Source organism: Choloepus didactylus, chromosome 1 (genome assembly GCF_015220235.1).
Source record: "Choloepus didactylus isolate mChoDid1 chromosome 1, mChoDid1.pri, whole genome shotgun sequence".
In the NCBI taxonomy this organism is placed as follows: domain Eukaryota; kingdom Metazoa; phylum Chordata; class Mammalia; order Pilosa; family Megalonychidae; genus Choloepus; species Choloepus didactylus.
In genome coordinates, this window is record NC_051307.1 from 91,391,902 (window position 1) to 91,413,991 (window position 22,090).

The 22,090-nt window shown below is 42.7% G+C and overlaps 1 protein-coding gene across 19 annotated transcripts in view; it reads left to right on the forward strand.

Annotated features, from left to right (window-relative positions):
- The window catches only part of KALRN (kalirin RhoGEF kinase), a 749,960-nt gene that overhangs the window by 291,419 nt on the left and 436,451 nt on the right, over positions 1 to 22,090 (forward strand). For all 19 annotated transcript variants that reach the window (XM_037837128.1, XM_037837181.1, XM_037837192.1 and 16 more), the window contains exons 7-8: positions 14,214 to 14,405; positions 18,050 to 18,181. In XM_037837128.1, coding sequence (XP_037693056.1) covers positions 14,214 to 14,405; positions 18,050 to 18,181 — 324 coding nt within the window. The remainder of the gene's footprint in view (positions 1 to 14,213; positions 14,406 to 18,049; positions 18,182 to 22,090) is intronic.

The following is a 22,090-nucleotide window of genomic DNA, read 5'->3' on the forward strand; positions in this document are numbered from 1 at the left end:
GGTGGGAGGACCGGTACACAGAATTGCTACATTATCTAAAATTTCCAGTTTCCGACAAAAGTTATGAGACACACAAAGAATCTTACCACTTTTATTCTACATTGTACTGGAGGTTCTAGCCAGGGCAATCATGCAAGAAAAGAAATAAAAGGCATCTAGACTGGAAAGGAAGAAGTAAAATTTACCTTATTTGCAGGTAACATAATCTTGTATATGGAAAATCCTAAGGCATTCACTAAAATCTGTTAGAACTAATAAATGAGCTCAACAAGGTTGCCTGATACAAAATCAATATATAAAAATCAATTGTATTTCTATGCATTTTCAATGAACTATCTGAAAATGAAATTAAAATAATTCCATTTACAATAGCATCCCAAAGAATAAAATACCTAGGAATAAACCAACGATGTGAAAGATTTGAACCCTGAAAACTATAAAACATTGCTAAAAAAACTAAAGAGCTAAATAAATGGCAAGACCTCCTACGTTCACAGATTGGAAGACTTAATATTATTAAGATGACAATATTACCCAAAGCTGTCTACAGAGTCAGTGCAATCCCTATCAAAATCCCAATGGCCATGAAACCAAGGTGCCACACTAATGCAAAATGTTAATAATGGGGACAGGTTTATGGGAATTCTTTATCTTCGGAATGATTTTTCTGTAAACCTACAACTTCTTTAAAAATAAAAAAATCCCAATGGCCTTTTTCAAAGAAATGGGAAATCCAGTCCTCAAATTCATATGAAATTACAAGGGGCTCTGAATAACCAAAACCATCTTTGAAAAGACCAAAGTTGCAAGACTTATATTTCCTGATTTCAAAACTTAATCAAGGCAATAGTAATCAAAATAGTGTGATACTGGCATAAGGACAGACATATAAATCACTGAAATAGAATTCAGAGTCCAGAAATAAACTGATGTGTGTATATGGGAAAAGAACAGTGTTTTTGACAAATGGTAGTGGAACAATTGATAGCCACATGCAGAAGAATGAAGTTGGACCTGTACAGCACACATTATACAAAAATTACTCAAAATATATCAAAGACCTAAGTGTATGTGCTGAAAATATAACACTCTTAGAAAAACACAGAGGTAAATCTTCATAACATTGTATTGCAATAGACTCTTAGATATGACATCAAAAGCACAAGCAACAACACCAAAAATAGATAAATTTTGGGCTTCGTCAAAATTAGAAACCTTTGTGCTATACAGGACACTTTCAATAAAGTGAAAAGACAATCGACAGAATGGGGGGAAATACTTGAAAATCACGTATCTGATAAAGAACTTGTATCTAGAATATATAAAGAACTCTTACAATTTAATAATAAAAAGATCAATAACCAGTGAAAAAATGGGCAAAGGAACTTAATAGACATTTTTCCTAAGAAGACATACACAAAAGGACAATAAATACATGAAAAGATGCTCAACATCATTGGTCATCACGGAAATGTAAATCAAATCCATAATGAGATACCCCTTTATACCCACTAGGATGGCTGTACTCAACAAGTCACATCATAACAAATGTTGGTGAGGATGTGGAGAAGTTGGAACCCTCATACACTGCAGGTGGGAGTATAAAAGGGTCCAGCCACTTTGGAAAACAGTCTGGCTGTTGCTGAAACAGTTAAGGGTAAAGTTTCCATATGACCCAGAAATTCCATTCCCAGGTGTGTTTCTGTGTGTGTGTGTGTGTGTGTGTGTGTGTGTGTTCAAGAGAAATGAAAGCATAAGTGAGCACAGAAACTTACGCAAACAGCATTATATTATTATGTATTATAATATATATTCTTAAAACAGAATTATTCATAATAACCAAAAGGTGAAAATAATCCAAATGACCATTAACTAATGAACAGATAAAATGTGGAATATGCTTACAATAAAATATTATTTGGCCATAAAGGGAATGAAATATTGATACCTGTCACAACGTGGATGAACCTTCAAAACATTATGCTAAGTGAAAGAAGTCATTCACTAAAGACCATACATTATACAATTTAATTTGTATGAAAAGTCCAAAATAGGCAAAGCTGTAGAGATAGAAAGTAGACTAGTTGTTGTTTAGTTCTGGGAGGATGGGGAATAAGGGAGTGAGAGCTAAGGGGTACAGGATTTCTTTCTGAAGTTAAAAAAAATGTTTTCAAATGGACTGTGGTGATGGTTGCACAAATCTATATACTGCATACTAATACAATAAAAACCATTGAATTGTACACTGCAAATGGGTAAATTTTATGGTTTGTGAATTATATCTCAATAAATCTGTTAAAGGACAGAGAGAAGAGTAGGTTTTTGTAAGTGCCCCCCCCCACTAATTTTAAGCTGTAACTTTTAGTGGTTAAAAAGAGTGACCATGACAGAGTGTGGCACCACCCCTGATGGCGTTAGCAAAGCTGAGATAGACGGATCCTTATGCACCACTGGCATTCACTCATTTGTGTGCTAAGGAAACATTTGGTGGTTGTATTCTCTGTGCCCTTTGCTAGCACTGAGAACATCAAGATTCACAAGACACAAAGCAGTCTTCAGGGAGCTTGCAATTTAACCATCCTCAAATATATGTACCTAATGCAAAGAGAACTTCGGCACACTAGAATATAAGTTTCTGAGGGCAAGGCTTTGTCTATTTCATTTGCAGCTGTATCCCCAGGACCTTTAACAATGTGTGCCACCTAGTAGGTATCTAATAAATGCTTGTTGAATGAATAAGGATATTAACTTTGCCACAGCATCTGCCTCTAGCCTTGAGCAGAGTTTGGGCAGCAAGGACTCAGAATTGGTAAGGCAGGACTTTTACTTTTGAGGAAGCCTGATAGGGTATGACTTCAGAAGAGGCTGAACAACCACTGATCAGAAGGTAAATGAGAGCAATAGTTTCTCTCAGGGGAGGTCTCTGGGAACCAGGATGCTTACAAGTTCCCCAGGTGATACACACTAAAGTCCAGGAGCCACTGGACTGGATGGTCTTTCAAGTTCCATCTGACCCTAAGGGTCTTTGCTTCTGAGATTCTAGTCCTAAAGATGGAAGTAAGTCCACTAAAGTGTCCCTCCCTTTCAAGAATAAATGTGTTCCAGTGTTTGATATTAACATGGGGGTCCCTAAGGCAAATCTTTAGGGAAACCTGTGCTGGATGTATTACCAGCCAGACATATTCTTTCTAATCAAGTTTAATGGATGCAGTGTTTGTATCTTTACAGTCAGCCTTGTGGGTGGAATCTCCTCAGTCTCCTCTTTCTTCCAAGTCAGTAGGAGAACTGGATTTTATTTTCTGATCAGCTCAGTATCCTTTTATGACCTTTGCTCTTGACATGTCTTGGTTTGCCAGAGCTGCTAACACAAATACCACAAACTAGTTTTGGCTTAACAACAGGAATTTATTGGCTCATGGTTTTGAGGCTAGAAGTCATCCCAAATCAAGATTTCAGCAAGATTTGCTTTCTCCCAGAGTCTGTAGCATTCTGGTACTGGCTGCCGGCAATCCTTGGGGTTCCTTGGCTTGTATCTCTGCCTCCCGTCACATGGCAATGTCCTCTCCTTTCTAGCATTGTGACTTCTGGGTTTTCTTTATAAGGCCTTCTCTAATCTAGATTAAGGCTATTCCTGCTTCAGTTGGGCACATCTTAACTAAAAATAACATCCTCAGAAGATCCTATATATAAATGTGTTCACACACACAGGAAAGCAGATTAAGAACACATTTTTGCTGGCGTACATAACTCAATTTACCACAGCACCATTGTCAATGTTAGCTTTGTCCCAAGAGGGAGAGAGGAGTGTGTTTTGAACTCAGCCCTCTTGAAGCTGGTACATGAGTATAAGGCAGCAGTCCTCCACCCTGCCCATCTTTTATAATCACCTGAGGAGCTTTTAAAAATACCACATCTGTGCCTCCTTCCCTAAATTCTGATGTAACTGTACCAGAATGGGGCTCAGGAAATCTGTACAATTTTAAGCTCCCAGGTTGAGAATCACTGGTCCAGGGTGAAGAAAATAAGCCAACTGACATTAGCCCTAGAGTCAAACTCGAAAGCTACCAAATAATTAGCTTTGGAATTGGAGGGTGAGGACTTCTCCAATGTTAGGACTATCCAGGGACAAAGAGTGTCTTTCTTTTGCTCCCTACCCCTTGATCTCCACCCCCAACCTTGCTAGATGCTCCATTTACCTTTGCCCACTGGTCTCTAATCAGCTATGTTTGGAAATTGGCTCCTATTCAAACAAGAAACATAGGGAAGCTCCTTGCTTAGGCAAAGGCTTTCTCAGTATCACTTTAGTGTACAGTGCTGGTTCCCCTTATCCATTGCCCAGTCACCTGGCCTGGCTCCCTTCTGAAAGGCTTCTCTGAGCTGACTCTCAGGGCTTGGCTGACTACCCACATTTCTGACTCATGGCTGGCTCTGACTGTTCAGACTTCTCTCCTGAGCATTCACCCATATCAGGGCCCCAGATTTGCCTCCTCTTCCCCCTCACTCCTGGTTCTCTGCCAACAGCCCTAGAACTTCTTTTTTCACTTCAGTCCATGCTATCTGGGACCTTATGTCTTCATGTTCCTTGCCCTTAGATTATTTGCTGTGCCCTCTCAGCGTTTACCCCTAAACCTGGTATCTCAGTTTACCTACACACTTGTGCATGTGCAAACACACACACACACACACAACCATTACCTACCATCTGCCAGGTCTGTGGCTGCCAAGGAGTTAATTTGTCTGAAATTCAGCCAAGGCTGACTCATTCTTCTTCTTTGAGGTCTCCTGAAGCCTAATGAAAGGCATGAAATGGTCTGTAAAACCTAGTGCATCCAATGACATAATGTACACGAAAGGGTTTTAACAGTAAAGCACAACACAAGTATGAAGTATTGATACTAACAGGCAGCAGCAATACTGCATATGCCATTCTGGGGCATGGGTGGTAGCCAGCCAGCAGTGCCAGATGAAGGACCAGAATGACCAAGAACAAACAGGCAAGACTTTTGGAATCAGGGAATTCAAGACCTAAGAGATCATGACCAAGTGGGCAGGACCAAGGTGGGGAGGAGATACAAAAAGCAGAGGTCAGAGCTCAGGACAAAGCCAGAGACCAGGAAAGAAAGGAAGCCCTTTCACTCTACCTTAAAAATATGCCTAAAATTTGGCCACTTCTCCTCAACACCATGGCCACCACCCTGGTCCAGGATGCCATCACCTCCTGCTCAGGCTGTTGCAATAGCTCCTACCTGGTCCTTCTGCTTCCACCCGTGCTCTCCCACAGTCCAGTCTCAACACAACGGCCTGAGTGATCCTGCTGAAATGCGAGGTACATTACACCATGTGTCTCCCCTGCTCAAAATGCTTTAACGGCTTCCTATCCAGAGCTCTTAGGATAAAATCTCAAGTCCCGTAGCAGGGTTTACTAGTCTCCACATAGTCTGGCCCCCAGTTGCACCTCAGATCTTAGCCCTTACCACTTACTCATTTGCTGTATTCACCCTGGGCTTCTTGACATTTCTTAAACCCATGAAGGTCATTCCGGACTCATGACCTTTGCCCCAGCTCTTGCCTCTCCTGGAGCCTCTTCCTCCAGATAGCCAAGTGGTTCACTCTCAGTGCCTTCCAGAATAAACTTAGGTGTCTGCCCTCAGGGAAGCCAGCCCTGACTTCTCTGTATAAAGTAGCTTTCCCCAATCCCATCATGCTCAATCCTTGTCCCTGCTGTGTGGGTTATACAGCACTTATTTCTCTAGTAGATATTAATTTATTGCCATGCTTCTATTAAAATGTATATTCCATGGGTTTAGAAATGTCTGTCTTGCTCCCTGCTTGAACAGGGCCTAACATTGTTGAATGAATGAATGGTTGAATAGATGCATGGGATAATAGATTTAAGACTCCAACCTGGGCTGTTCTGGGAATTCCATGGGCAATGAAGGGCTCCAGTGGGGAAACTTCAGAGAGAGAGAAATTTTTACTGAATTCTCTCCCCAGCAGCCCTATTTTTCTGGGATATGATTTTTAGAATCTTTGGGAGAAATTCCTCTTCATCATCTCCCCTCTCCCTTGAGGGGCACCCTTGGCCATCCCACTCTCTTGCACATTTGTGGCTGGGTGGGAAAGAACATGGGTGCTAGGTGCTAACTGTGGCTCTATATTTCGTTCCTAGCTGTAGGATCTTAGGCAAGTGATTTAAATTTCTCCGAGCCTTACCACCTTATCTGTAAATGGGGGATGATATTGCCTTTGCCAGAGCTGTGGTTAAGGAGGAAATATGATCATGCATTTAGGCACAACATGTGGCATGAGGTCAGGCTTGGCATAAGAATGCCAGCTACTATTGTTATTCATGTCAGGTGTGCTAGAAGAAATGGTTCTTGTTCCTGGCAGCTCTTCAGAGTTCCCTACTACAGAGCTTCTCAAACTTTAATTTGCAAATAAATGAATCACCTGGAGGAATCTTGTTACAATACGGGTTCTGATTTAGAAGGTCAGGGAGGGACTGGAGATTCTGCATTTCTTATCACCTCTTAGGTGATGCTGATGCCACAACCCAAGCTTTGAGTAGCAAGACCCAAAAGAGAGAGCTGGGGGATAAAATACTGGCGAATAGATTTTCCTGAAGCTTCATAGCCTCTGATTTCAACCTTAAAGTCAGCTTAACATTACTCCATTCTAACCCAAAGCTGGTACACTGAGTTGATTCCAGCTCTATCCCTCCCCCCCCGCAACACACACACACTTCAATTCTGCAACAACTCCTCACACAAAGACACTCACCAACCCAAGGAAGTTTCCCTTGTTGCTGAGCAAGAAAAGGGAGAGGGGCTTTTCTGTTTTCTTAAACTTACTTCTGGGTTTTCTGTGGCCCTCGGACATATGGACAGGCACTTGAATTCACGGCTGCTTAATGGTTGTAAAGCATTTGCTTGAGGAAACATTGCCACAGCAAGCCTGGCAGGAGGGACAGAGGGATTCACAGTTCATGGCCATTGTTATCTTTGCTGAGCGTCAGGTCTGCTCCATTCTCCTTTCCTCTCTGTCCGACAGTGACAGATGGTTTCCACATGGTTTGACCTACTGTTCGGCCAGACCTGATCAGATAGTCATCCATCAGCTGCCCTGTTTGGTCCCCCAGAGGGCACCCTGTGGTTTGTGGGAGGCAGAAGTAGGGGGTTTCATTTAGAGATTATCACATCTCATAGCTATTGTAGTATAGTTTCAAGCATGGACAGTTCTTATTCCAGATGTTACTGTCCCAGTGGCCATATGTTTTGAGGTAGAATCAGCAGGTTTACATGGTAATTTTAAACTAATTAATCATAAGCTGATAGTTTAACAACTTCAGGACCCAAAGTGGATTTTGTACTAGTAAAAATGTAAAGAATACGTATGGTGTCATTAAGCTGGGAAAAGGAGGTGAGGCTCAGCTTTTTCATTACTTTGGCACGATCTCTTTATTTTCCCACTGACGCTGAATGTTACTGACAAAGCCTCTGAAACCTGTGTGGGAAAATCTCCAAATACTTCTCATGACTCTCTTTGACTAACAAAATAAAAACAAATTAATATAAGCTGCAGGACATGAAAAGAGTTAGTAATAAGCAGAGGGAATCAGAACTGGATTCTAGTTCCAATTCTGCCTCTCTCTTTGTGACTTTGAATAAGCCTCTTGATTGATTTAACGGATGTTTTAAGCACCTGCTAGGTGGGTTCAAGAAATGTCTGGGTTAATTTTTTTTTCTAACTGTAAAATGAGATTTTTACATGAACTTGGCTTCTAAAAATCTTGAAATAAAGCACATTTTACATTCCTTTCCTTATAAAAGCTGTAGTTGTTCATTAAAACTTGTCCATTTCACTTTATATAAACTGTACTTCAATTTTTCTTTTTTTAAAAAGCTTTTCCAGAGTGAAAAGATGGGGCAATTTGAGTAATTATAGCTTTCATGGAGTGTGATCTGGTCAAATGTCCTAAAATTTAAAATACATGTACCCTTTAACTGAGCAACCCCTAGCATTACTTGTAGTGGTGAAACAAAACCTAAACCTAGGAATAATCTCTGTGCCTCAATAAAAATAATTAGTTCAATAAAAATATAAAGTTAAACATAAATTTCCCTTAAGTTTCATCACCCATAAATTTCTGATATCTTGATGTACTATATTAACTTCAGTGGGAGATGAGTCCTATGTATAGTTTTAGAAACAATTTTTTCCTGATTGTGAAAAAGAAAAAACTCACGATTATTTTTTTAAAAACTCTTCTCTATACACAAGAAAATTGAGTTGAGATTAAAGACTTAACTTTCCTACCACCATGCATATCTAGTATGTAATAGGCATTCAATAACATTTAGATGTGTTTCCCTGGCATGCAGAATGTTTTTCTTGTTTGACGCTATATATATATCTTTTATTTAGCTTTTGATTTAACATTATTTGATTTTCATTTGACCCAAATGCCTTGACTGAGTACCTTGGCCCTTAACTGATCGTTTGCCTGGACTGTCTGGTGGCCCTCTCTTGACTTGTAGATTTGGAGGGTTAAGGTTTAGAGGGCTTGTTGAGGACTGAGCATCTTTAGGGAAAGTGGCCCCTAAGAGGTGGTTGTGCCTCATCGCATGTGATGATCAGACATGCATGTCAACTTTTGTTCTAATAATCAAAAAGCTGTAGCCCAATAAACTGGAATGGAATTGAGACTATGGGTGTGGCTAACACATCCCAAGCTATTGGAGCTGTCTTGAGAAGGCTGGCCCAGGAAATGGAAACGCTTATGTTTCCATGTTATGGTATGGAAGGATACTATGTTGCAAGAACATGGCTCAAAAAGCAAGTGACTGGCTGGTTCTGAATTTTCTGAGCTCTGTAGATCAAGGAAAGGCCTGTAGATAATTCAGGACTCCAGACCCTTAACTGCTAGGGGAAAGGACGTCCATCAGCAGGGGATGTGTGGGATGTAGAGCAGTGGCCTGACAAGCAGGTGGGGCAGCTGCTATGGCCAATGGTCTGGGGCACATGTGGCAGGCTCCTGTGGAAAGGGACTCTTCCCCAGGAATGGTAAGTGATGTTGCAGCTGCTCTCTGTGAAACATCTTGAGACTTTGGAGCACTCATTTAGCCTTGTTGGAATATATTTCTTTTCTTTTTCTTATACTTTTTACTAAAACTTTGACTTGGCTTCTTCATTTGGAGGGTTAATACCAGTCTGCTGTGGCTAGATGAAGGAAAAGATACGACATTTATTGAGTTATCAGTTATATCAGAGGCAATTGGCTAGATGCCTTATGTTATCTCTTGTAATCCACAGGAGTGTCTGATTCAGGGTGGAGTGAAGTGAATGGGATTCAAATAATGCACACAACTGGCAATGATGTGCTCTTACAACCAGCTCCTGACACAGAGTTTAGGATTACCAAAATGATAGCTTGCATCAAATGATTATTTCTAGAAGAACCAATACCTCTTTCAGAATATTCAATATAAGAAACCCCATGTAAAGAGAAAATTTAGCTGGGTTTTAAAATAGTAAGTTATTATCCTGCAAGCATTGTTGCATGTTTTTGTACCCAGAAGGGTCAGCTAAGAACCAGGTTCAAAAAGAGAGGCCTTGGCAGAGCTGAAAACTTTCATCAAGATTCCACTGGAGTTCTTTCTGGAGAATGAATCTGCCCGGTCAATTTCAGTTAATCTCCACTGGAGACCAGAAGCCTCAGGAGAGGAGGCCATTTATCCTGTGATCATCAGTTAATGTGAAAACATAATTTTGTAGGTAATAAAAGTGGGGGAAGGGTGCAAATATAGAGGAATTTTAGGTTAGCCAGATTTAGCTGGAATTTAATTAATTTTCCCCATTTGTCACCAAAACTATGGGAGGCGAGGCGTTTTGGGGAGGTGAGGTGGGGCAGATAAGGCAACAGACCATTGTGCAGGTAGCTTGAATTCAGCAGAGTAGATCATGTTGACATCGTGGGCTATGAGAGAATAATAATAATAAAAGCACTGCATGTATGGGTGGGGATTTAAAGGTAGTAAAGTAGTTTTGAGGTAAGAATTTAAGAAGGTACACATCAAGCCAGAATTGCTAATCATGTCATTACCTTCTGGCTAGGGAAGCTGGTGGGCAGCTCAGCTCAGGATAAAGGATGGAGGAGGAGGGGGAGGAGGGCAGCTGGCCATGGCCTTCACCACACTGTGGAGCAGAGAGCAGGGCTGGGCTCAGGGGCTGAGGTCCAGGGATAGCCGGGGCTGGGCTGTGTGTTCATGCAGGGCAGGTAGCCCTGCTCTCCCCAGAATGCTCCCTGCCCCCTGGTCTCCTGCCACACACGCTTCCCCTTGCCAAACCTTTAGCACATAGCCGCCTGAGCAGTCTTTTAAAAGCATAAATCAGATCATGTCACTGTTTTGTTTAAAACCTTCACAAGGCACGTGGGCACTTGAAATCTTAGAGTTACCTTTATTTCTTCAGTTTATGCCCCACCTCATCCATGGGAGAAGGCAGTGGGGGGCGGATAGATTAAGTCAGTTTTTTCCCCTGGCACTGAATATAAGACATAAGAAAACTATGGTTTCCTGATTTCTCTCTACACTCATTCTGGGTACTCTCTACATCTAGAAGCCTGGGTTATAGAACTGACATGACTTACTCAGAAATAGAATATCTGAGGTCATTTAGTTCAATGCCCTCATTTTACAGATGAGGAAATGAAGGCACAGAACAGTCTGGTGACATCCAAAGTTTATGCCAAAGCTGGAACCAGAACCCATGTCTCCTGGCCCGGTGGCTTTGGTGCCCTTGACTGATGATAAGCTCTGCAGATGGCAGGGCATTTAAGGCTGACAGGGAAGGATGGCAGAGGCAGGCAGCCGGTGGGGTTGGAAGAGATGGAGGGGACAGCTGGTAGGAAATGGAAATGTCACAGAGTCAAAACACCCCTCCTGCTGAACACATCCCTGGGAAAACATAACTCCCAAATGCTCCTTAACAGAGTTATACACAGTGACAGAGAACCACGGATGCATTGACTGAAGGCCATGATATTTCATTTATGCCTAATGACTAAGCACCCCTGTTTATTCAAACTCTTAATCTAGTTCTTTAACCTCACTATTTCAAGTCATTTGCAACTTTCTCTGCCATTCCTTTCTTCTCACTTGGTTTGCAACTGTCCTCAGGGGCAATTGCAGTTTATAAACTATCTGCCCATTTGTCTCAAGTTCTAGGGTGAAGGAAAATGAAGACGAACTTGGGCAATGTGACTTGCCTGTGGCATTTTGAAATACTGAAAAGAGGTAGCTGAAAAGAACAATGAGCAAATTCAACTGTCCTTCTTGTACTCAGGGGCAATTGCAGTTTGTAAACTGTCTGCCCATTTGTCTCAGGTTCTAGGGTGAAGGAAAATGAAGATGAACTTGGGCAATGTGACTTGCCTGCGGTATTCTGAAATACTGAAAAGGGGTAGCTGAGAAGAACAATGAGCAAATTCATGGGTCAACATTGTATTTATCCCTTTTTTGTGAAGGATACTGTCTCTGCTTCTTCTATGAAGCATAATTGTTTGTTAGTTTTAGTAAGGCATTTCTTTTCCCACTGATACAGAAACATAAAAGTGCATTTACAGTGCCTGCCTCCAGAATGTGAAATGTAAACTCTGGTCTCTTTTTTGTTAGTTTTTCTTTTTTTTTTTTTAATTTTAATTTATGATCATAGACTTAACAGTCGAAGGAGACCTTGGAAGACCTCCAGCCTCGCCACCCACCCCCTTCCATGCAGGAAGCCCCTTTCAAACAGCCCTGCCGGTTGTTTGGACCCCTTCCTTCTGAATCCCACAGTGAGTTGCTTCTCCCTCTGTGGAGGCACTTGCTTCATTTTGCTTTAAATTATAGTTATTTGGGGACTTGTCTTAAGTCTCAGCTCTAAGCCCCTGAGGGCAGGGGATGGGGGGGCAGGAATCCTGTCTCATTCTTCTTCGATCTCCCACAGCCCCCGGCACAGAGCCTGGCCCCCTCTCCATAAATATTTGAATGAGTGACAGGGTGTAAACAGTCTCCAGAGGCAACCACAGTTGATAGCTAGAAAGTTCTTCCTGAAAGTGTACGGAAATATGCCTCCCTGTGTCCCCTGGGTGGGCAGAGAATAGAAGCATGTGGTGACGACAAGGAGCTGGGCATCCGTGGGATGGGCCAGGGGGCTTTTGAGGCAGGTAGCGCCCTGTTCTTACTGCTGTTCTTGCTTCCCATGGGCTTCCCAGATTCCTCACCTCTCCGTAGGACAACTCGGGGGTATGTTCTATGGTCTCTCAGAGGGTGCCCAGAGGGGTTGAACCGCATTTGCTCATAGCAACAGCCCACTAATTAGCATACCCTTTATTCATTTTCCTCCCATTCCTGTTTCACTCCCCCCAGTCTCTTGCTGTGCTTCCTTGGATCGTGCCCCAAATAAACTGCTTGCCCCCAAATCCTTGTCTCGGGGTCTCTTTTGTAGGACCCCAAACCAAGACAATGACAGAAGCAGGGAATTTGGAGAGTGTGTTGGGTGTGTGTGTGTGTGTGTGTGTGTGTTTGTGTGTCTAAATATTATTTCCTTGGAAGAGAGAACTATTAAAAACAGAACATGCCCTTTTTCCCTCTTCCTCCCCCTCTGTTTTTGTGTGTAGAGTTGGTTATCTGTCAGTTCTAGAAATAGAGTTTAATTTTAAGTAGAATTTGTGTCCTAACTCAGAGAGTAGACTTGATAATGGTTTCTGAATCTTTGAAGGATAGTTATTTTCAAAATAACCAGAGTCAGTAATATTGTAGCTCCATTAAGGAAATGCACTACTCCAGAAGGAACTCAGGCCAGGGTAAACACAGGGATTACACATAGGGTCATTAGACATCGGGATGGATTTGTGTTCAAGTATTTCACTTAACCTTTTAAACTTCCATAGGGACCTTTTAAATTGAGAAGCCTTATCTGCCTGGCCTGGGTTTGGGATGGAGGGCTTGGAGATTGGTGACAGCTAAGAGGAATGAACAAGAGGAAAAATAAAGAGCCTTCCTTAAATTCCACCTGGTATTAATGAACTACCCCTGAGCTAACAGAATCATAAGAGAATGCCGTGGCTGAAGAATATTTATTATCATTGGAGAAGATTTGTAACAAAGAACAAAGGTGTATAAGCAACCTGCCTCCTTAGTCTTTCTTAAGGCAGACATTTGTGTAATTCAGAAAAGCTCCCTGTGGGTGCCACATTACTTGATTATTTTGACATCTCAGACAATTAATAGGAGGTAGCAGTTAAAAATAACCATGATCACTCCTGTCTTATGTCTGTGGGGTTTTTCTTTTGTCTTGGAGGGCTTTTTCCTGGAGGGCTTCCTGCTGGCCTAGTAGGAAACAACACACATGTTCATGAATTTTTAATTGGCAAGCGAAGATGGGAATGGATGTACACAAAATACCAGCTGAAGGGAGTCAGCGGGAGCCAGGAGACTTTGGAAGGTCTTATTTGAGGCAACCACAAATAAATGCCTTTTGGGTTAGATGGGGAAGTGTTCTTAAGTTAAGTAGGGGTGAAAAAGGGCTCCATGGATTTTATTTTTACCATGGAAAAATGTGGTAGCTTTGAATGTTCCCTTTTTATTAAATTCTGTTGACCAGTGCCCCAGCTCTTTCTGGGTAGGAGTGTGGTACAACAGGTGCTGCTTGGAGGTGGGAAGATGTGGAGTTATCGTGGGTCCTTTGCCCACTCTGGTCTATTACTGCTCTGTGGTAGGTGGTAGTAATGCCCGGTGTCCAGCTCTTTCCTAAGTAAGAGAGGTGCATTTGCCTCCTCCAGCTTTTGCCCTAGTCTGAGCCATGGCTTCTAGATAGCAACTCTTGAAGTACTGTTCTGTCTCCTGGAATGACCTCATAGGATGGTTATGAGAATCAAATAAAATAATCCATGCAAGGTGACTGGTGCTCTAATAGCTGGCACTAAGACAATGCTGGTTCCACAGAATGAAAAGGCTCCATTACTGTGCTTGCTATCTGCATAGATTTTACATCACAGAGACAGATCTCGCTCAGGCCAAGAACATACACACTAGTCTGGCCTACACCAGCCTTTCCCAGTCTTTTGGCTTTGTGTAGCCCTTTTTCCCAAACACTCACCCTCCCCTCAAATGCTTAGCAGATATCTTTCCAGCCTCTGCCCCACTAAGCACTGACTCTCCTTTGCGCCACAGAATGCCTACGTCAACATCAACCGCATCATGTCGGTGGCTTCCCGTCTCTCTGAGGCTGGCCACTATGCCTCACAGCAAATCAAGCAGATTTCCACGCAGCTGGACCAGGAGTGGAAGAGCTTTGCCGCTGCCCTGGACGAACGCAGCACCATCCTCGCCATGTCCGCGGTGTTCCACCAGAAGGCCGAGCAGGTGAGGCCCAGATCTGTTGTGGCTGCCAGTGGTGGGAAGGGTAGAAAGGTAGGGGGAGGGCAGAGCTGGAGTCTGCACACTGCTCTGCAGAAAGCCCCCTCTCTTTCTCCTGAAACACTGAAGACCCTGCTGAGTAGTTGCAACAATAATCCCCTTTCCACCACTTCATGGCCCCTATGTACACAAGGAACACTGGTACTCTTGGTGGCTTTTCTTATCATCCACCCAAGAGGGGTCCCAAAGCCTGTTTACATTCTGCTTGGTAGCTTATTGTGGTGTGTGTTGTTTGCTTAGTTTGCATTCCCAGAGCACAGACCAAAGGGGTGAAAGTAAAGTGATCATGGAGTGCTGAAAGCATGGAAAACCTAATTTTAGATTAAGCATTTGCTATGGGTAATAATAATGTAATAATCATATAATGGATAGAAATAATAATCAATTGTTGTCATTTACTGAATGGCCAGGCATTGGCTAGTGACATTACTAATCCATTTTACAGAGAGGAGCACTGAAGCTCAGAGAGATTAATGACCTAGTAGTATCTTGGAACTCGCTTGTAGAGGCTCCTGGAGAGCTGATAGTTATATTTTCAGGGAATTTTTTAGTTCGTTATTAAACACAGCCATGATATAAAACCAAATTATGTAAATTTTAAATTAAATGTTGTATTAAAAACAAAGGCAATAAATACTCACATCTCATCATTTCCTGATTATTTTACTAGATTTTACTATTATCTGTTTTCTTGAGGTTGTTTATATCTGTTTGTCTGTATGGTGAGAATACCATACAAGTGTCCACATTCAGTGATCGTGCATTGTTAGTTTCAAATCGACCTTGTGGGGGTTTTATACCATGGAAATCAGCAGATGCTCCAAATCAGGGCTTGCTTTGTTGCTTTATTGGTTTTCTAGAGTCTTAAGAAAGTAATGGAGAAAATGTTTAAAAAATGCAGACTAAAGTTAAAAATGTTTTGTGTCTGTAGCTTATACATTGTGAATAACACACAAATTTGAGGAAATATTCTTCCAGTATTCAAAAACTCTTATTTGAATTAGCAAAGAAATCACTCACATCATTGATGAATGAGTGATGTTCTGACATAACTCTTGTGCTGTTTTTCACTTTTGTCTTGTTCCTTAATGTAAATGAAAATATCCGCCAGCATTCATGTCAAAACTCTTTGCATTTGTCTTTTGCAACCATTGATTAGCTGTGGACACAAGAGTTCGACAAAAATCAACAAAAGCATCCTGTGAGAAGCAGTTGGCTGTATGGAACTTGCAATAAAGAGAAATGTGTATTATGTTATTATCTGTAAATTGTATGCTACACATCCTTGATATCAGTAAAAATTTTAATACACATATACATAGATGCCTATACATATACACATGTGCCAGTTGTCAAACATTTACTAATGTGCCACTGCTGAGATGACACAATTAGTTGTGGGCAGCTGGGATTTTAGCCCAGGTGTTTCTCACCGTAAAGCCTGTGGTCTAATCTCTAACCTTCTTTCTCTGTATAGCAGTTTAGGTAACTGGGATAATGGAGAGTCAGGCACAAGATCATAGCTCCAATCTCTCTCCCTGTTACCAACTCTACTATGGAAGGCAACATGGGTAATCAAGAGTAGACTTTGAGGCCAGGCAGGTGTGGTTTCTAAGTCCAGACTCACCATTCATTACTCTTGGGGAAGTCACCTCACCTTTCTGAGCTCGTTTCCTCATCTCTAATGTTGGGATATCATAAATCTCACAGGCTGTTGTTAGGATCAGAGATGGAGCATGTAAGGCACATGGTGTGCTTACTATATGTGGGTGTTTGTTCAACATACTTTCCTGGTATCTTTGTTTTTACTCCATCTGTGTTTATTTCTACTTGGAACCTTTTCAAAGGCTGAAATGTTTGTGTTACAGGTCAAAAGTCAAGCACAGCCTCACACATTGAGAGGAATCTAGCCATGTCTTTTGTTTGTTTGTTTTGGAGAATGATGGTGGTATTGATTGATGGTGATTGGCTTATTCATAGGAAAATGAGAATTTGATGTCTAACCTTCTGTTCTCTCTTCAATCCTGTCACTTGCATTATTTGTTCAGATTTATCAAGATTGGCAAGGAAGACTCAAAGCCTCCCTCTCTGGATCCCGTTCTGTCTTTCTCTCTTTGGACTGACCATTTTGTGGGGTCTGCTACAGGACTCCTTCAGAGAGTATTGCATAAAAATACCAAAGGCCTCAAAGACGCACCCCCCCCACCCCCCGATTGGCAAATGAATGTCACGTTGCTTTTAGCCTCCTCTCTAACATGGGTATTGTTGGGGTATAGAAGCTTCTGAGATGTCAGCAAGTAATGCAATCTGATACTGGATGCACCCAGCACTTTCCCAGATTTGTTAAGAGATGGCCTAATGTGATAGAAACATATGAATGAAAAATCAATCACAACAGCCAACAGACCGGGGACTGAAAGCTGATAGTGACACCAAGATTAGAACTCAAGCAGTTGCAGAAGAGAAAGCTGTGCCAGGACTGAGATTAACTGGAGAGGTCAACTTTTATTTGGTGTTTCCCAACTTGTATTGGTTTGGATCAAAGGCAGTTTTGTTTGTATCCATTTTTTTTAATGTGGTTTCTTCATGTATTACTAGTCCTTCAGGGAAACTCATAAGCTATGCTTCTTTTTAGCTGGGGGAAAAAAAACCCTCATTCAAGGCTACTTTTTTAATGCATTTATTTAGGCAGTTCTTTATTGTCCTCCTATGGGCTGTTATAGGCAATGGTATAAAAAGGTATTTAGGCAATTAATTTAAATGGAGCTGTGCACTCAGGCGAGAGGAATCACAGACAGAACCATTCCAGACTGTTGGGTGAAGAATTATTTGCAATTTAAGGGTGTATTTTTCCACCCAATAAACCTGAGTGATTTCAGTTAGCTCACCCTTTGAGCACGGAGACCCACAGTCTTCCACAGTTGTTAATTTTAATTTTTAAATAATTTGATGTCTGTCAAGATCCGTATCTATATGTCACATCCTGGGAGCCACTGCCACTGCAGACACAGCTCAGTCTGATCCTCCAGGCTATTGCTTCCTGCTCCTACCCTGAAGGAGGGTGACCCAACAGTGGGAGTCCTGTGGAGCATTCATCTCCATCCCCTGTGAGAATGGGTCTCTACAAGGTCCCTGGGATTTCTGGTGGTCCTCTTGAGGTGTTCTCTGTTCCTCTTCACAGCTCATTGTACACATGCATATCCATTAGAGCTTCTTGCCCTGTACATGCCCACAGGCATATGCAAGTGACTGCATGTGATGAAATTAGATGTTTCCACACCTGTACTTTATAGTCAATGTGTGGGTATAACCTGCTGAACAACCAGATGACTCTCATCTCCTGTAGTACCACAACAGTAGTTTTTGTTTGTGGAAACTACCTTTTAAAACAGGTGCTTGGGTATGACTTCTTACTTGGGGTTAGGGTTTGTAGAATTAAAGAAAAGATTTCTATCCTCTGCAGTGGTCTCAGTTGGCTTCCAGTGGCCCTGATGTTTCTTCCCAAAGTTTCTGCCCCTCTTCACTCTACATAGCCCACACATTACCCATCCTGGTACCTCCACACTGATCTACCTGGCATTTCCTTCCAGTTCCTGTCAGGAGTGGACGCCTGGTGCAAGATGTGCAGCGAAGGTGGCCTGCCATCTGAGATGCAGGACCTGGAGCTGGCGATCCACCACCACCAGTCCTTGTATGAGCAGGTGACCCAAGCCTACACGGAGGTGAGAACCACACAGGGCAACCAGGTGTCATGGGTGTGTATGCATATGGGTAGGTGACGAGAGCACTGGCCTGTACATTGCAAAATATCTTGGGTTGGACCAAGAAGAAGAACAGCTATTATTCTCCCTTTAGAGATGTCTTTAGGATCCTTGACCTATGAATGATGGTCTTTCCAGCCAGAAACAGGCAAAATAGGGCCATCAGCAGGCACCACTTGGGCACGTGTGTGTATGTGTGTGCATGTGTGCTTGCACACACATACACACACAGCCCCGTGTAGAAGATTGGATTTTCTCCTTTGGGGGAGGAATCAAAGAAAGCAAAGCAATGCACCTCTGGAGTTTTCTTTCTGGTTGGTGACTGGGTGTGTACATACTAGCTCTAGCTCCCATCTTATGAAGCAGCTTATCAAAAAATACTCTGCTAATTTCCTCACTAGAAGGTCCAGAGGAAAACACATAGGGTAGAAGTAAGTGCATGAGTGAGAAGCTGCCATGGATGTTAAGGACAAACTAAAAGGGTCTTCTGCTAAGCAATTGAAGGCTGGGAGAATGGTGCAAAATTAAGAAGGGGGAAAGATTCTTGATGTTTCTTTCAAAGTAAGAGAAAGGGGCATATAGGTGTGTCTGTGTGGGCATACCCAAGTAAAGAGGTTTGCTAACTGGGCATGCTTTCTAAGGAAGGGTGGCTGAGGGATGAACAACTGAAGGTGAGATGGGCTGATTAAGGGGGAAGCTTGAGTTGCACAAGGAGGGGAAAGTGGATTAGCATCTGGGCCGCAAGTTTCCTCTACCTGGGGTATTTGTTAAAGATGCACATTCCTGGGTTTCACCCCAAATGGAATAAAAATTTCGAGAAGTAAGGCTAAAAGCCTGCATTTTTATAAATACTACTCCAGGTGAGTTTGTACATTGAAGACTAAGAACCATGGCTTCTGGGTAAAAGCAAAGGCTTTGGCCATAGTGAAAACTGGGTTTGAATCCTGGCTTCCCTACCCACCAGCTGTGTGATCTCATGCAACTTACTCAACCACTCTGAGTCTCAGTTTGCTCTTCTGTGAAATGATAGTGATAACACCTACATCTTAAGGTATTTTTTAAGATTATAAAGATGATGCATGGAATGCATTTGGCCCAGTACCTAATAGTAATAAGTGCTGACAAATGGTAATAGGTTTTGTCATAATAACAGGCGTAGAAGAGAGCTTGTGAGATCTCATTAGCTCTGATCCAAACTGCCCAAGGCTTTCTGTCTTGTACTGAAATTGTCCCTCTGCCCATGAGTCAGGAATCTCTAAATTTACTTCTTGTAAGATAGAAAAATTGAAGTAAAAATGAGGTTAATATTATACTTAACGTGTTTCACATTCTGGGGTGTGGGTATAATTACATACACATTATTTCTCCCAATTTATTTTCAGGCCCTAGCATTGTGGGATTTATAGATTCCTTCCTAGCCCACTTCAGAGGTCAGTGGGTTGTCCTTAGCTCATGCAGGAATGGAGACGGAGGCAGAGGACTGGAACTCATGTTCTCTTGGCTTTCTAGGGATTGGCCCTCCGCCTCTAACCACCCTGCCCTGGACAGAGCATTTGCTCAGAATTCCCTGGGTCTGGCCATAGGCTATTTGTTGTAGTCACATCTCTGGAGGGCATTACCTCTGTGTTATTTGTGGCACTACTCTTATGGCTCCTTGACAATAAATCATGGGGGCAGGGTGGTGTCCACAGTCTAAGGATCCCTCTCTTACTTTGCATATTCTGGAAAGATGGGAATATTATGCTTTTCAGTAGGGATAAAAAGGGGGGTTATAGAGAGGAAGAGCAAAAGGAGGATAAAAAGAAAAGAGAAAATTGTAGGGAAATAAAGATGAGAGAAATAATAATGATGATGAAGATAAAAATTGCTAACCAGTATTACATGCCAGGCCTGATTCTAACTGCTCTGCATTTTATTAACTCATTTAATCCTCACCATAGCTCTAGGAGGTAAATACTGTTATTATCTATGTTTTATGGACAAGAAAACTGAAGCCCAAGAGGTTTTATAATTTGCCTCTGGTCACGCATCTAAAGTTGGGAATCATGTAGAGGAAGGTGAAGGGCGGAGACATTTATGGTGGCGACTTATTTTCAGTTTCATTTCTGAAATTGTTTCTTCCTGATCTAGTCAGTGAGTCTGTTAAAATATTTATCAAGTGCTTACTGTGTGCTAGGCACTGCTCTAGGCATTGGGGAGAGAGTGATGAACAAGACAGAGTCACTGACCTCAAGAGACTAAAATTCAGGAGGGGAGGAAGGGCGGGGCAAGATGGCAGACTGGTGAGCTGTATGTTTTAGTTACTCCTCCAGGAAAGTAGGTAAAAAGCCAGGAACTGCGTGGACTGGACACCACAGAGCAATCTGTCTTTGGGCATACTTCATACAACACTCATGAAAACGTGGAACTGCTGAGATCAGCGAAATCTGTAAGTTTTTGCGGCCAGGGGACCCGCGCCCCTCCCTGCCAGGCTCAGTCCCGGGGGAGGAGGGGCTGTCAGCTCCGGGAAGGAGAAGGCAGAATTGCAGTGGCTGCTCTTATGGGAAACTCATTCTACTGATTCAAACTCCAACCATAGATAGACTGAGACCAGACACCAGAGACTCTGAGAGCAGCCAGCCCAGCAGAGAGGAGACAGACATAGAAAAAAAACAACACGAAAAACTCCAAAATAAAAGCAGAGGATTTTTCGAGTTCTGGTGAACACAGAAAGGGGAAGGGCGGAGATCAGGCCTTGAGGCGCATATGCAAATCCCGAAGCAAGGCTGATCTCTCTGCCCTGTCCACCTTTCCTTAATGGCCCTGGTTGCTTTGTCTATTAGCATTTCAATAACCCATTAGATCTCTGAGGAGGGCCGTTTTTTTTTCTTTTTTTTTTTTTTTTAAATCCTTTTTGCTTTTTCTAAAACAATTACTCTAAGAAGCTCAATACAGAAAGCTTCAAAGAATTGAAATTTGGGAAGGTCAAGTCAAGAGCAGAACTAAGAGAGCTCTGAGACAAAAGGCAATATTCCAGTGGCTGAGAAAATTCACTAAACAACACAACTTCCCAAGAAAAGGGGGGTGTCCGCTCACAGCCACCATCCTGGTGGACAGGAAACACTCCTGCCCATCGCCAGCCCCATAGCCCAGAGCTGCCCCAGACAACCCAGTGTGACGGAAGTGCTTCAAATAACAGGCACACACCACAAAACTGGGCGTGGACATTAGCCTTCCCTGCAACCTCAGCTGAATGTCCCAGAGCTGGGAAGGGGGAGCAGTGTGAATTAACAGAGCCCCATTCAGCCATCATTTGAGCAGACTGGGAGCCTCCCAACACAGCCCAGCAGCCCAGAACTGCCCTGGGGGGACGGCACTCACCTGTGACATAGCACAGTCATCCCTCAACAGAGGACCCGGGGTGCACAGCCTGGAAGAGGGGCCCACTTGCAAGTCTCAGGAGCCATACGCCAATACCAAAGACTTGTGGGTCAGTGGCAGAGACAAACTGTGGCAGGACTGAACTGAAGGATTAGACTATTGCAGCAGCTTTAAAACTCTAGGATCATCAGGGAGATTTGATTGTTAGGGCCACCCCCCCTCCCCGACTGCCCAGAAACACGCCCCACATACAGGGCAGGCAACACCAACTACACACGCAAGCTTGGTACACCAATTGGGCCCCACAAGACTCACTCCCCCACTCACCAAAAAGGCTAAGCAGGGGAGATCTGGCTTGTGGAGAACAGGTGGCTCGTGGACGCCACCTGCTGGTTAGTTAGAGAAAGTGTACTCCACGAAGCTGTAGATCTGATAAATTAGAGATAAGGACTTCAACTGGTCTACAAACCCTAAAAGAACCCTATCAAGTTCAGCAAATGCCACGAGGCC